The sequence below is a fragment of the Muntiacus reevesi genome, chromosome 20 (assembly GCF_963930625.1).
Source record: "Muntiacus reevesi chromosome 20, mMunRee1.1, whole genome shotgun sequence".
Taxonomy (NCBI): Eukaryota; Metazoa; Chordata; class Mammalia; order Artiodactyla; family Cervidae; genus Muntiacus; species Muntiacus reevesi.
Genome location: NC_089268.1, coordinates 10,802,716 through 10,819,379, shown reverse-complemented (window position 1 = coordinate 10,819,379; position 16,664 = coordinate 10,802,716). Strand labels below are relative to the sequence as shown.

Here is a 16,664-nt window from a genome sequence, read left to right as displayed (position 1 = left end):
AATCAACTCTTGGTTGTGGTGTTGAATTTCTGGTAGAATGCCTTCTAGGCGTGAACAGTCTGCAGAAATAATGTGTCTGGACACTTTTGTTTTTGTTTTTTTTTCCTAAAATTAAGTGGTATATATTATGAATCATAGAAGATTTTCATGTAAATTTTTAATGTAAAGAATGATGTAAGGTTTTCATGTAAATTGAGGGGGAAAATGTCACCCACATTCCAATGACTATACTTTACACACTATTGTCACTGTTAACCCTCCAGTTTTTTCCTAGTGAGTGCTTTGTATTATTTTAAGGAGAGTTTGTAGCCACTTTAGAGCTTGAAGTCATGGCAACACCATGGATGAGAATTTATCCATAATGCAATTTCTAAATGCCATTTATGCTAAGTGTCGTATATAAGTTAATTCCTGTCTTTTTAAAAAATTGAAATGCATTTCAAACACCATAAAATTCAATTCTGTCTTTTAAAGTGTGTGGTTCTTTCTTTTCAGATGAGGAATTAAAAACTGAAATGTTCTTTTATGTCAAAGAAAATTACAGAGGCCCAATGCCAGTTCAATGTCTAGTACTATGTTAATAGTAAGAGTAGGTAGGCAGGTATAACTAAAACAAATTGCCTTTTAAGTTGATAATTCTGAAGCCAGGTGATGTATACATGGTAGGTCATTATGTTATTCTGCCTTCTTTTATTATATGTTTCATAACTTCCATAATAAAAAGTAAAAAGCAGTTTTTTAAAAAGTCTACCTTTATGCTTTAATAACCAATCTTTGCTACCTGAATTTGTGTCTCTTACGTGTAAATCAAAACGTACATGCCTGAGAATTTCAGAAAGGTTGTATGGATTTACATTCTCAGTCATCCAGTGTTTTTGTTTCTTTGCTTCTTCATTAATGTATAATTGTTTTTCTTGAGATAGATGTAATTCAGATATACCAGTGAAAATGTAGAGGTTAATTTATTAACCTATAATCAAGTTAAACTACTGAGCAAACCACTAATAAACAACTCATTGTGTTCGTTTAAAGTAATAATCATCAAGCTTTGGTACATAAGAATCACCTGGTGATTCCTGGGCTCCATCCCACAGGACTTAAATTCCAGAGGTGGGAAAGATTGAAGGCAAAAGAAGAAGAGGTCAGGAGAGGATGAGATGGTTAGATAGCATCACTGACTCAGTGGGCATGAATATGAGCAAACTCTGGGAGATCGTGAAGGACAGGGATGCCTGGTGTTTGCAGTCCATAGGGTTGCAAAAAGTCAGACACAACTTAGCGATGGAACAACAGAACCTAGCAACTGACATTTTTAACATGAACTCCCTTCCCTCGGGTGCCTCTCACATAGGTAGTAGAGAAACCAGTAGAGAAGCACTGGTTTAAGAATATACATAGGTGTAGATTGAGAGTTTGCTGTTTATGGGCCCTACGACCTTTGGGGGATGTCAAGTCTGGTAAGAAATGGAATATTCACTTGCTCTGTCTTCTCTTGGCCTCATCCGTATCAATCACTCAGCCTCTATCTCTCCCTGTGTCACACGCAACCACATTTCTGTAGAAAAAAAGCCAAGTATTTTGGATTTTTGGAGCTGCCTTTATTACAGGCCGCCATCAGTGGTTGCAGATAAGTATTTGATGTATTCAGGCTCCTCTACAGGGCTTTCAGTTTTGTTTCATGCTGGCCTGTTTTGAATAAACTGAGCATCTGAGTCACTTTTCTGAAGAAGCTGAGATGGTTTTTAAAGTGGTCTCAGAGGCTCTGTGGTAGGGAGACAGACTGAAGGTGAACGAGGCAGTCAAATTATATTGCACCTCTGAGGCAGGGAGCCTTGGAGTCCTTCTCGGCCTTTTGAAATCCAAACTAGGTTTTCCAGAATCTACTGTTCCAAGAATGGCTCCCCGCTGCCTCATTTAGGAAACTGCCTTTATTTTTCTCCTTGAAAGTCTAACTTTGCCACACAGTCTCCTTTCTCATGGAACCATTCAGCTTTCACACATGGGGTGGCGGGGCAAGGCCTTCAGCACGTGGCCCGCAGAGACAGGACTGCTCTTGAGACACTTGTGAGCAGAGCAGGGCCTCGCCGGTATCTTTCCAACAGTACAGCTTAGTGGGTCTGTCGAACTTCATATGAGTGCAATCACACAGTACATGTTCCTTTGGATGTGGCTGGTTTTGGTCAATATAATATTTTCAAGACTCATCTGTGTGGTTGTATGTATCAATAGTTCATTCCTTTTGGTTGCTGAGTAGTATTCCATTGAATGGCTATATCACACTTTGTTTATCCTTTTTCCTGTTGATGAACATCTAGGCTGTTTCCATTATTTGCATGCTACAAATAAAGCTACTATGAGGGCTTCTCTGGTGGTCCAGACGTTAAGAATTCTTGCAGTGCAAGGGACACCGGTTTGGTCCCTGGTCTGGGAAGATCCCACATGCTGTGGAGCAACTAAGCCCGTGCACCACAGCTGAGCCAGCGTTCTAGAACCTGCAGACCACAACTATTGGGTCCATGTGCCACAACTACTGAAGCCCGCTCACCTAGAGCCTGTACTCCACAACAAGAAAAGCCCCTGCAATGAGAAACCTGAACACCGCAATGAAGAGTAGCCCTCGCTCACTGCAACGAGAGAAAGTCTGCTTACAGCAATTAAGACACACCACAGCCAATAAAATAAATAAATAAATAAATCTTAAAAAAAAAAACAAAAACCTGCTATGAACATTCACGTACAAGTATTTGTATGGACGTAAACTTTCATTTCTTTGGGGTAAGTACATCGGAGTGGGATGGCTGGGCTTTGTGGCAAGTATATGCTTGATTTCTTTCTTCCCCCCTTTGGCCACACTTCATGGCTTGCGGGATCTTAGCCCCCTGACCAGGGATCGAACCCATATCCCCTGCAGTGGAAGCATGGAGTCTTAACCACTAGATAGCCAGGGAAGTCCTCATGCTTAAATTTTTAAGAAATGGGGCAGTTAAAAAAGAAATTCTCACTTTTAGTTGTCAAGTGCATACCCTATGTTAGTAATTCCAGCTTCTTGTCCCTGTGGTCCAGTTGGAAAGAATATTGTTTTAAGAGTCAGAAGTTTGGGGTTTGGCCTGAGCAGTTTAGTTCTAGACTTGGATTTTGAAAAAAGGGATCTTTTAGCTTCTTGGAGCTTCAGTTCCCTAATCTTTAAATTGGAGTTAATTTTTCCCTTTTTTTTTTTTTTTTTTTGACTGCATTGTGAGGCTTATGGAATTTTAGTTCACCGACTAGGGGTTAAACCCTGAGCCTTCCACAGTGAGACCACAGAGTCCTCACCACTGGACCGCCAGGGAATTCCCAATAATTTCTGTGACAATAAAAAATTCGAAGTAGTTTCAGAATCCACCAATAGGAAACTGGTCAAGTAAAATAAATTCCTAAATTAGAATACTGTATAGCCAACGGAGTAGGGGAGATTGGAATGAGCAGATGCAAACTGGTGTATATATATGTCTATGGTCGTGCTGGGTCAGCGCTGTGTATAGGTTTGCTCTAGTTGTGGCGAGCAGTGACTACTCTTTGTTACAGAGCGTGGACCTCTCACTGCGGTGGCATCTCTGGTTTCGGAGCACAGGCTCGAGGCACATGGGCTTCAGTAGTTGCAGCACGTGGGCTCAGGAGTTGTGGCATATGGGCCTCATGTGGTGTGTGGAATCTTCCTGGATCGGGGATTGAACCTGTGTTCAAGACTCCGAGCTCCCAATTCAGGGAACCCAGGTTAGATCCCCAGACAGGGGACGAGAGTCCACATGCTGCAATGGAGAACTGGTGCAGCTAAATACATAAATATTAACAATATGACCTAATGCCCGTGTTATTTCTGAGAACGAGATACGAGAATGTGTTGAAAAACTACAAGGTGTTATTATACAAATGTAGGATATTGTATTAATACTGATCAGTTCAGTTGCTCAGTCCTGTCTGACTCTTTGCGACCCCATGGACTGTAGCACGCCAGGCTTCCCTGTCCATCACCAACTCCCAGAGCTTACTCAAACTCACGTCCATTGAGTTGGTGATGCCATGCAACCATCTCTTCCTCTGTCGTCTGCTTCTCCTCCCGCCTTCAATCTTTCCCAGCACCAGGGTCTTTTCCAATGAGTCAGTTTTTCATATCAGGTGGCTAAAGTATTGGAGTTTCAGCTTCAGCCTCAGTCCTTCCAATGAGTATTCAGGACTGATTTCCTTTGAGATGGACAGATTGGATCTCCTTGTAGTCCAAGGGACTCTAAAAAGTCTTCTCCAACATCGAGGTTCAAAAGCATCAATTCTTCGGTGCTCAGCTTTCTTTCTTAATTAATCAAATTATCAAAGTAGCAGAGATAAGAGAAAACAATGACAGCTCCATAGAAACACGATCAATTTGAACATGAGGAAGAGCTAAACTCCATAGAAATGAAAAAAATCTGGAGTGACTAAAAAGCCACAGTTTTATTTCTGAGTTTTGGGCTTAAATTCTGGCTTTCTCAATATCCGTGTCTCCTTGAACAAGTTATTTAAACCATCTCTCTCCATTTCCTTATCTGCAAAATGGTAATAACAATAGTGCTGATCTCATTTTGTCCTGAGAACTAAATAGTCAAAGCATTTAAAGTGATGGACATTTGGCACCTTGTAGGGGTTCGTTAGGTATTTGTTCCCCTTTCCCTCCTTTTCTGCCTTACCTCTGCCTAGGTGCAGATAGCAAGATCCTTCAGATATTGTGACCCAGTTGGAGGAAGAGTGAAAAGAATGATTATAATGAACAAGAGGAGTTGTGAGGGTTTTTTTTTTAACAAGGGGGAGAGGTAAGAAATTGGTGTGTTCTCAGAAGATGCTTTGGCTCTGATAAACTAAAGGGGCCAAGAAAAGAAGAAGAAGAAAAAATAAAAGAATGTATTATTTCTGGATGTATCTAGGTCAAGGGACCAAGGGACATGAAATAAAGACAGGTTTTCTTTTCCATTGTCCCATTCACCACATTAGGAAAAAAAAAAGACCCAGAGCATGAGATGCTCTGTCCAGAATAAAAAATAGCATAACAGGTTGGTGCCTTCTCTTTTTGTACCTCTTGAGTGGGAGCATAATAGGGTAGAGGAACTGGAAAACCCTCAAATGTGGGGAATCTGGTCCTTTCCCATCAAGCTCTGGATGGATGTTGAAAGCAGATTTACTGCTCACCGCAGTAGGCTGCTTTTCAACCTCCCCATGCACTTCCCAGAAAGAATGCTCCCTCTAGGACACACAGAAGTGCAAATCAAAACAAATCAGGTATCACCTCACACCTATAAGATGGCTACTATCAAAAAACAGAAAATAACCAGTGTTAGCAAGGATATGGAGAAACTGGAACACCTGTGCACTGTTGGTGAAATTATTTTTTTAAAGATTTTTGTGGTAAATTATTTTTTATTCATTTATCTTAGTTAAATTTATTTTTGGCTGCACTGGGGTCTTCGTTGCAGCGCACAGGTTTTCTCTAGTAGCAGTGAGTGGAGGCTACTCTCTAGTTGCAGTGCTGTGACTTTTCACTGCAGTAGCTTCTCTTCTTGCTGAGCAGGAGATTTAGGCCTGGTGCTCAGCAGTTGTGGCCCACAGGCTTAGTTGAAATATAGTAGTGAAAAAACAAAGGACTTTGTCCATCCCTGCCCACATGTTTCTTTTGGAACAGTTTTCTTACTGGTGGACACTGGGGCTATTCTCAGCCTTTTAACTTTTCATTATTATATGTATTATAATGCCTCTATGAAAAGTTCATTATAAACCTAGGATTTGGGGGTCAGAGTACATGAATATTTCCAAGGTTCTTCATACCAGTTTATCTAAATTCACATCTTCTCACCTCTAGGAAAAAATATATCAATTTCCATTCCCAGAAGCAGTGATATTTGAGAGTACCCATTTCCCTACAATCTTGCCGACAAAAGCTGTTACATATTTTTCAAAGCTTTGCCACTCTGATTAGGCAAATGTGATGCCTTATTGTTGTTTTAATCCATTTCTTTATCTGTGAGTGGTATACATCTTTCAGTGTTTGTTGGTTAACTCAATATTCCTTCTTTTGTGAACTATCCATTTGTGTCCTCATTTTTCTTTTTTCCCCCCCTGTGGTGTTTCCATTATATTTAAGAGTAGGATGTCCATTTCTATCTAGAAATCAAGTATTCACTTTATTCTTTTCTCCTCATTTTTGAAATGACTTGATCCTTTCTTTGACTTCATCCAGGAGATAATGTATTTTTTTTTTTTAAAGGGGAGCATACATTTTTTAAAGTCTTTATTGAATTTGTCACACTATCGCTCCTGTTTTATGTTTCGGGTTTCCTGGCCCTGAGGCATGTGGAATCTTAGCTCCCTGACCAGGGATCAAACCAGCATGCCCTGTACTGGGAGGCAAAGTCTCAACCACGCAACCTCCAGGGAAGTCCTGAGATAACGTATTTTGAATGGAGCTTGGAGAATTCCACGGAATCTAAGGAAAGCTGAACAACTAGGATGACTCAGGATGACAGAAATCACTTTCTCCCATGCCTTCAGGCTTCTTATCTTTGCCTCTCTCTGCTTTATGGTCCACTTACTACAGATGGGGATCATCTCTTTTTCATGAGTGCCATACAAAGGTCATCTCTTTTTGTGTATTTCTATTATTCACTTTCAAGCACACAGCTTGGGTCTTGTCAACTGAAAAAAAAAAAAAAAGCGCAATGTGAGAGTTGTGAGTTAAGTTTTATTTGGCCCAGGAGTCAGCATTTCAGATAGCTCTGAGAAACTGCTCCAAAGAGGCAGAGGGAAGGCGAGTGTTGTATATGATTTAGTGAAGGGGGAGGTGCATGAAGTTAAGCACACCTTTTTGGCAGAGGCTTGCTGCTAGTCACGAGGAGCAGATGTCACTGTAATGATTTTAGTGCTTTCCTAGACATGAGGGAATGCAAGACTTGGGCTCACAAAATCTTCTCTTAAGAAGGTCTAACAATTGGAAGACAGTTTCACCAGTTTTCCCCAGAGGACAGAGTGTCTCATTCCTGATCTCCCCCCAAACTCCTTTCAGCAGGTGTTGAAGCTCAGCAGCTGCTGCTCTAATCCTTGTAGAGGTAGATGGCAAGTGCCAGTTTGTGCTTGGCAGCCTATTCCACCAACTCATGCATCAGTTGTGCATGCTCAACTGTGTCAGCTCAGTTGTGTCCTACTCTTTGTGACCCTATGAACTGTAGCCCGCCAGGCTCCTCTGTTCATGGGATTTCCCAGGCAAGAATACTAGAGTGGGTTGCCATTGCCTCCTCCAGGGGATCTTCCTGACCTAGGAATCGAACCCAAGTCTCCTGCATTCTCTGCATTGGCAGGTGGATTTTTTTTTTTTACTGCTGAGCCACTTGGGTGAGCCCTTTCCACTAGCTCACTGAGTTTCAATTTCAAATTCCTGATAGAGAGAATCTGATTGGCCGATCCTGGTCCAGTGTCTCCCTCTTGTCCCATCAATGAGGTGTGAGGGCTCAGGGACATGGTAATCTGGGGAAGAAATGGCTGCTGGGGGCCAGCTAGAATGTTGCTAATGGTTTGTAGAGAAAGGAGGTCATCACAGTTTGCATGCACATCCAATAGCTTTCTACTACAAGTTGCTACTGTCATATAATGTATTCTAATATCAATTTGAATCAGTTATGTTACCAAAAGCTCAGCCTCTTTGTACACTGGGGCTGAATCTTGGAGACAGTTTTGGGTGAAGTAGAAAAGGATAGCTTTATTACTCGGTCTGGCAAAAGGATACACCCCAGGATTCTGGCTTGAAAAACTATGTATACCAACAATGGGAGAATCTGTTGAAGGTTAGGGTGTGAGCAGGGTTTGCACCCTGGAGAAGGAAATGGCAACCCACTCCAGTATTCTTACCTGGAAAATCCCGTGGATGGAGGAGCTGGGCAAGCTACAGTCCATGGGGTCGAAAAGAGTCAGACAGGACTGAGTCACTTCACTTCACTAATCTTGTCTCAGGGGGCCCTCCTAATCTTGATGAGCTTCTATAATCACTTTAATCTTGCCTCAGGTGGTTTCTTGGCTGCCCCTCCCTTAACCAGCTCCTCCCTTGAATCCACCCTTTGGAATTCAGGGAAAGTCATGGAGGCTGAAGTCTTGACTACAAGGAGTGGAGGACAGAAACGACTCCTTACCTGGGAACCCCCCCAGGACCCTGTTTGGTTATGTTGTGGCATAATCTTGCCACTTGCTGGCACTGGCAATTCTGAATCTCAAGAACTTGGAGACCTGGAGGCAATCTAAGCTGCTCTGGTAAAATTGTTAGGGGAATCACTGCCTGAAACTGCCTGCCCTGACCAGGCATGACAGTAACCACTTGTATGGGTTTTCTTACAATAGGAGGTCCTGGTAAGGAATGCAGAACTAACAAGCTACCACCAACTGGATGAATTCAGGAAAAGTCAAAAGGAGACAAATACACCAGTCCATATTTCTACTAACCTCCCAGAATTATGCTTGCTGCAATCCATCTTGGTTGAAAGATGCTCAAGTCACCAGGTAGGATCCTGAGTCAGGATGACTGGCTGGAGACAATCCAGAAACAAACTCTATTACCATAAACCTGAGACTGCTACAGAGCAGTTCTCCTGAGTTTTCTAACCCTCGTGCTGTCTGCCCAATTGCCCCTCCCCAATAAAGTTTTTTGTTTTGTCAGTATCTATGTCTCCTTTCCTGGTGGCTCAGTTGGTTAAAGAATCTGCCTGCAGTGTGGGAAACCTGGGTTTGATCCCTGGGTTGGGAAGATCCCATGGAGGAGGGCATGGCAATTCACTCCAGTATTCTTGCCTGGGGATTCTCCATGAACTGAGGAGCCTGGCAGGTTACAGTCCATGGGATCACAAAGAGTCAGAAATGACCAAGCGACTAAGCACAGCACAGACACATGTCTCTTTGGACAATTTATTTTCAAGTACTAGACAAGAAACCCTGAAACTAGGACTTCCTTGGTGGTCCAGTGGTTAAGAGTCTGCCAGCCAACATAGGGGACACAGGTTTGATCCCTAGTCCCACATGCCGAAGGGCAACTAAGCCCATGTGCCACAATTACTGAGCCTGCGTGCCTAGAACCTATGCTCTGGAACAAGAGAAACCATCACAATGAAAAGCCTGTGCACCACAACGAAGAGTAGCTCCCACTCGCCACAGCTAGAGAAAGCACACAGACAGCAAGAAAGACCCAAAGCAGCCAAAAATAAATAAATATTGAAAAAAAAAAAAGAAAAAGAAACCCTGAAATTGACCTGGTCTGGGGATCTGGGATTAGTCTAAATTTTTTACATAAGATCACCAGCCCAAGAAATTTAGAAAGTGGTAGGTCTTGGGCATATTCCAGGCAGTGACATATTCAAGTATATCCTCTGACATGGTCCTGAGATGGTACCTAGAAGCCCCTTTGGAATACTGCTTCTCAGTTTTCCTTTCTTAGGGTGGCTCGACAATTTATCCTTTTGCCTCTCAACCAGCCCTTCTTCAGGTCCTCTTCCTAACAGAACAAAACAGCTTTACAGACATCAGGGCAGGACCACAGATGTTTTTATATAACCACTCAGACTCAAGTGGAGATTCACATGTTTGAGAATCTTCTGATTGGGTAACACTTCATTTCCTTCATTTCATATCCACCCTACAAAAGAATCTTTCCATGGGAGGGATGGGGTGGGCTGGTTCATCATATCTAATATGCCAGCCACCTTGGTCGGTGCACACAGTGGTTAGGGATAAGACAATGCTTATTGGGCATCGCTGTCCCAAGAATTGTAGATGATTAGCATCCCTGGTCTTCAGGGAATTAAAGTTCTTGGTATCATCTCCAATCTCATGAGAACCAGAAATGTCTCCAAAAAGTTTCAGAATTCACTTGAGGAGTAGTTATAACTGCTTTGAGATAGCTCCCATTATGAACTGAAGTTCTGAGCCATTTGGGTCTCTTATTGACAAGTATCTTTTTACAGTGTCAGTTCCTTTCAATTCTAAAGTTGGGATTTTTATAATCTTTCTGTGTTCTTGTTCCATCATCCATAAGATTCAGACAGTAGGAGAAAAAAAATCATTGGAGAAAGGGTGGTCCCTTATTAAGAAAAGACACATACTTCATATTGTAACAGAGGACAAGTAAGAGAAGTGTAGTAGAAGAGGGACCAGGTGAAGAAGTAATCCCTGTCTACTTGTATTACTACTATCTAACCCCACAGTCATCTCCTCAAGTTTATGGTCACAATATTAGTTACCATTTCTTGAATGCTTCTCATGAAGCACGCAGGGTACTGAGTTTATACATTGTTAACTCTTTAATCCTTACAACACACCAGTCTGGACAAGCACCATGATTACCGATAACTGGCAGAATGAGAATTTTTTCCAAACGTGTGGGACCTCAGAAGATTTTAAAACCTTTTAGTCTCATTTGGTAGTAGGACAGAAGGAAGTAGAATCTTTTTGCCTTTCCAAAATTTCATGGCACCCCAGATGCTACTGATCTCTTATTCTAGCTGTCTACTTGTTGATATTGTTATGGAAAACATAGGAATGAAAGATAAGTTTCTAGTTTTGCGGCTCTGTATTTTCGGACAAGGCATACAAACTTTCTGGATCTTAGTTTCCTTAAGACAGAGAGCCACTAAAAGGCAGGAGATCATTTCTTATTCATCCTTCCCCCATGGGGATGTAGGAGAGTGTCGGGCAAACCTGCTGAAAGAAGGAATGAAGGGAGGTAGACAAAGTAGTCCCTATGCTTCCATTCTTATTCTTTAGTTTTGAAATGGGGCCTTGATCATACTATATGTACTACATGCACAGTAACACTTTGCCTTCTAAAAACCAAACAAGACAGGTCACATTCTCATGACTTAAACTTTATTTTGAGAGGCTTGGTGTTGACGGAGTGGGTGGAAGATTATATGCGGTGTTCGCATGGACCCGTGATTGCCGTTTGCTCCGAGGCCTCCTTTACTTTCCGGAGACTGGAGACTACCGTTGCATAACAAAACAGCACCGGTGCCACCCACTGTGTGGCCGGTAACCAACTATTCAAGGCATTATCCCTCTGCGAAAGCAGCTCTAGAAACTTATGCAAACAAGCCCTTCCAGCGCGAGGGGCAAAGCCCTGGCTGCGAAGAATAGGTCCTGCGTGCAATCTGGTACTTGGATCTCGTCCTGGTCTCTAGTTTCTTTCCCGACGTCAGTTTCCTCACCTGCAAAATGCTCACGCGGTCGTAGACCAAGACCCCACCAGCTTTCCCTCTGCTCAAGCCCGCGGGTTTAGCTCCTCCTCCTCAGGGTTGGGGCGGGGCGAGGAAAAGGTCAAGGCCCAAGTCACCTCCCCGCGCCGCCCGGCCTTCCCCTTCCTCCTTCCCTCCGCCCGCCCCCTCGCCCCACCGCGGTGAGGTCACGCGGGGGACGTCACGGGGTTGTGACGCCACTGAGGGCGGGCCTCCGATAGAGGAAGGGGCGGGGCCTAGGCGGGCGACGCTTGCGCAGTGGGCGCGGCGCGGGAGGAGGCGGAGGCGGCGGCGCAGCTAGAGGCGGCGGCGGCGGAGGCGACGGCGCGGGGGGGGTGGGAGGGGGGGGAGCGCGAGAGCGAGTGAGCGGCTGAGAGAGTTTACCCCGATGAGGCGGTGAGAGGCCCGGGGCCTACCTCAGCGGAGCGGGCTCGCGGCGCCAGCTAGCAGCGGGCCCCCTCCCGGTCCCCGGGCCCGGCGGCGCGGCGGCTGCTTGGTTGTGAGGAGGCGGGGAAGCGAGTGTCCGGCCCCAGCCATGGAGGGTATGGACGTGGACCTGGACCCCGAGCTGATGCAGAAGTTCAGCTGCCTGGGCACCACGGACAAGGACGTGCTCATCTCCGAGTTTCAGCGATTGCTTGGCTTCCAGCTCAACCCGGCCGGCTGCGCCTTCTTCCTGGACATGACCAACTGGTGAGCCGGCTCCGCCGCCGCGCCAGCCCCTGGCAGCCGCCTCGGGGCCCCCAGGGGAAGGGAAGGGACACCCGAGCTTGGCGGCAGGGCGGGCCGGGCGGGCTCTGAGGGACACCCCTCTCCAGGGGCGGGGAGGGCGTGTGGGGAGCCCTCGGGGCCTGGGAGGAATTAGGGGCCCGAGCAGGGCTGGAGGGGGATATAGGAGGAGAGTTGGGGGGCCACGGAGGGCAGGAGAGGCGGAAGGGAGGTGGGGGGGCTGGTGCTGAGGTTCCGAGGAGTGTTAGTAGCGGCCGAGGAACGTGGGAAGAGGAGGAAAACGGCTTGAGCATCGAGGAACGGGGTCCACCTGGGAAGAAGGGGGCCGTGGCGTTGGCTAAAAGTAAAACGGAAAATCCGAATTTGCGGAGTGGAAAAAAAGCTTGGGGTATGGAGTTAGAGGCTGAAGATGACGGGGGTTGAGGGGAAACTCCGGGAGAGAATTGGGTGCTGTGGCAGAACCTGGCGCACGAGTGAGACTTGGGAGTTAAGAACTGAGAACAGATCATTTGTGTGCGTCTCTCTTGAAGTGTGTGTCTCCATTCGAGAACCGACAGGAAAAAGGGGAAAACTTTACAGGGGAGGACAAGTGTGTAGGGTAAGAAAGAGGACTTTCCGAAGAGCTGTGCCAGGGAAGGGGTGGGATCTACTAATGGAGGACCGGGCGTGCTAGCCCCGGGGGGCAGGGTCTGGGGAAAACCTGAAGAAAAGTGAAGGAGAGGAGGGAGGGAACTTTTCTGACGGGATTGGAGCCCTGGGCTCCAGAGTGCGGGAAGGGAGAGGGGATTATCTCGGAGGTACTTACGGGAAAAAAAAATGCTGGGTTGTTAGATGTTTGGGAAAATGGAGAACTTGACTTTTTGACTTGGAGTCTTCTAGTAGAAGACTGATTTGGGACAGAAGGCCATGATAACTTAGACAACAGGAATGTTTCTTGGTTTTGGGTGGAGCACTTGCTATATTTCTGATAAGCGAGGTTTCCCCTTGTTCTCTGAGGAGGGGTTGTCGAGTTCACTCAAGGTGAGTGATGAAGTGGAGACCATTAAACTTCCTTTGAAAGAATTTCAGGTGAAGCAGCTCATCTTTCTTTGGTCAGAAAGCCGCGAGATTATTGCCCTTTGCCCTCTGTTGGGCACTCAAGTCTCCTGGCATGTGGAATCTTGTTTCTTTTGGCATGACTTCTAGAGCCAGGCTCCCCTTTATTCCGTGTCTACTGGATGCCTCAAGCAATGCCAGAAAAAGCGTCTGTAAGCTTTGTCTTTATCCAACCCTTTCTCATCCAACCCTATCCTGAGTGGTGCTCATCTTATAAATGCGAGTTTTGTAGCTGTGGTGGCTCCAAAGGTGATGTGTGAATATTTTTGTGTGTAACATCTTTGGTGATTCCTGTTGTTTTATCTTTAAAGTTGATATAGTAAGAGTGGGATTGACTTCCTAGATGTTTAGAAGTATTTCTGATCCCCACTTTTGTCTCCAACAGGGACTACAGCTTCCAGTCGTTTTCTGAGCACCAGCCTGTGTGTTTAATAGAGAGTGACAGGGGTTATTGAAAACACAGCAGAGGTATTACCCTGGTGAAATTTGGAAGTAAAGCTATATCTTGAGGAGGCTTGTGCCCTTGCCTGCCTGCTTCCCACCCCCAGGTCCTTTTCTTCCTTGTTTACACTAGTTCAGTGTAGGAAACTTGGCATATTTTTGCTTCCAGTTTGGTAGAAATCATTATTTCTCCCTACCTTCTTGTGAATTGTACCATTTAAATCCTGCCCTAATAAGTTCTTAGTTTTTTAGAGTCAGTATTTATTCGGCCAATTATTATGGCTGCAAAAACAACGTAATAAATTTTATGTGCTTGAGGTATATATGTTTAACATCTAAGATTGTTTTTAAGTGTTGTGAAAGGTGAGGCTCAGTGTGGATAAGAAAAAAAATTATGGTTGCATTATAAAAATTTTATTTGAATTTTATCTAAAAATTATTAAGCTTAGTGACAGAGTAGCATGTGTTCTGAAAAGATGTTATCTCTGTGTAAAACAAGGTGTGATACATTTCTGAGCGAAGGAGTGAGCCATTAAAAATGTATTCTGGTTTTAAAGCAGTTAGAAGTCAGTAGCTTCTTAAGAATCCAGGCTATTTAAAGTGATAACTCAGCTGTAAGTACATTACCTATTTTTTTGACTGTGGAAGTCATATGTTATTTATTTTCTTTGATTATAAAGTGAAAAATTTGTGAACGGAAGGAAGGTAAGGCTTGTTATTCTTTTTCCAATGAAAGCAGTTAGCTTCATAATCCAGTATTGTATTTTGATTCCAGTGTTCACCTGGCTAAATTTGTCTTGTTAGATTTTTATTTTAAACAAATACTCATTATAATTAATAAAGTCTAGCTAAAATAAAATACATACATGAATGCATACTTGGTCAAAATATTTGTGTGTTAAATATCTAAAGTCTAGAAATATATTGTTTTTAAGTGTCATTTAATGTCTGACTTTGAGAACTTTTGAAATAGTCCTGATACAGGTTGCCGAAACTCTCAAATTGCTGTGGTTAACCTGTTGATTTGAGATGATTAACCCTACTGTGACTTCCTAAGTGCCTGTTTTGGGTTGTAATAAATAACCACCATTCAGTTGTCTAGTGGTGGTTTAAAAAAATGTGGTAAAATAAAAATAGTTTTAAAATGAAGGCTTAAAATGAGTCTTCTAAAATGAAACCCTATTTGGAAAGACCATGTGTTTGTTTTCAAAAGTAAGAATTTATTTTCTGTTGTTGTTAACCAGCAACTTTTAAAGAAACTGTTGAAAACTGACAAAATTGAGTGTTTTGGCCTTATAAATTACCTACCCTGTAAACAGATTTTTTTTTTTTTAAGTCTTAGGTTGGCTGTGCATTATGTAGGTATTTCTATTTATTTTAGAACCCAGTATTATTTCAGTTTTGTACTGCTTATACCTGAGCTGGCAGTCCTGTTGCCAGAGATTGGTGGAATTGCCTCTTAACAAAAGTAGTCAATTTTCAGTTCCTGAGTATATAAAGTACATAAATGGTACTGTGAAGGAACCCAGTATCTGAAGCCAAGCTGAGATTGTGTTTTAGATTGTGTATTACACAAGTTAATTGTGTATTAGAATAACTTTCTATAGGTGGAATGTTTTCTAAAGACACTATTAAGCTGTGAGTATAGAACTTGGAATTTTGAAACTCGAAGCTGGCTTAAGATTCTCTGGTTCATTCCAGTTTTTCCTCCAAGATTGCATTTAACTCTTCCAAGATAGCTTATTCTTGAACCCTCAAGGGCAGAGATTTGCGTGGTACCTTATTGTAGTGTTTAATTACCTTCCTAATTAGAATTTGTCAAAAATCTTTCTTTCTGTAATTTAAGCTTTTTTCATTTGTTTATGTCCTCCTTAGAGAAGAATATCTAATAAACACCTTCCTTAAAAGGTCAGAAAGTCTCTATTAATACAAATCACCAGAAGTTTTCAACCCTACGTAATTTAAAAACATTCAATTTAATGGTTTCTCATCCTTTAATGTAATCTGATAGATTTATTTTTTTCCCCAACAAAAACCAACAGGATTGAGAGCAGAGTTTAATTGTGGTGTGATATGCATAACATAAAATTTACGATTTTTAATCAGTTTTAAATGTACAGTTTAGTGCAACATAAGGTTTTAAATTCTGTTGTGTTCCCTCTAAGTCATTTGTCTCTGTTATGTTTTCAAGGTGAGTTATTCTTTAGCATTTGTCATAAGAGGTGAATAACACTTCTAGTTTTTTTAAGAGGACATTAATGTGGAAGTTATTTCTCATTATGTGTGCATGCTAAGTCACTTCAGTCGTGTCCGACTCTTTGTGACCCCATGGACTGTAGCCTACCGGGCTCCTCTGCCCATAGGATTCTCCAGGCAAGAATACTGGAGTGGGTTGCCATTTCCTACTCCAGGGTAACTTCCCGACCCAGGGATCAAACCTGTATCTCTCATGTCTCCTGCATTGGCAGGCGGGTTCTTTACCTAGGGCCATCTGAGAAAACCCTATTTCTCATTAAAGAGATAAGTTAATTGCCTTTGGCCAGCATATAGATAGTGTTGGCAGTTCTGTCCCTCCTATTCATTAGGCTAGCCTTCCCTGGTGGCCAGTGGTGGACTCCACTGTTTTGCCACCTGCCAGTGCAGGAGATTTGGGTTTCATCCCTGGGTCAGGAGAATCCCCTGGAGAAGGAAATGGCAGCCTGCTCTAGTATTCTTGCCTGGAAAATCCCATGGACCTAGAGAAAGAAGCCTGGCAGACTATAGTCTGTAGGGTCTCACAAGAGCAGGACATGACTTAGCAACTGAAAAACAGCATTCATTAGGCTAGTGCTTTGCAGTTTGGGTATTGCAGCATCCTAGGTTGCCTACAGGTATCTTCAGGAAGCAGTGTTTATTTTTTGGAAGACTGCATGTACCCACCATGGATGGAATAGATGTTTTTTTAGAAAAATAACTCGGGGGAAAAACATTTTTGTTAAATAATGTCTTGTAGACTTTCAACTTTGTCAGAGGTATCGTTCTGGGTAACGTGAAGGTATAACTGCTGTGCAGTGAAGTGGAATCAGAACCTGGAGGTGAAAATCAGCTGTACTTCTCTGATCTCACAGTGCCTCCCCTGCCTGATCAGATAGATCC

At 43.3% G+C, this 16,664-nt stretch overlaps 1 protein-coding gene across 5 annotated transcripts in view; it reads left to right on the top strand.

Annotated features, from left to right (window-relative positions):
• The first annotated feature begins 11,602 nt into the window (after positions 1-11,602).
• Positions 11,603-16,664, top strand: part of ILRUN (inflammation and lipid regulator with UBA-like and NBR1-like domains) — a 105,940-nt gene continuing 100,878 nt past the window's right edge. For 4 of the 5 annotated variants that reach the window (XM_065912077.1, XM_065912078.1, XM_065912075.1 and 1 more), the window contains exon 1: positions 11,603-11,957. In XM_065912077.1, the coding sequence (XP_065768149.1) occupies positions 11,800-11,957 (158 nt within the window). In that variant the 5' untranslated portion in view covers positions 11,603-11,799. The remainder of the gene's footprint in view (positions 11,958-16,664) is intronic. The other variant, XM_065912076.1, reaches the window with a different exon arrangement.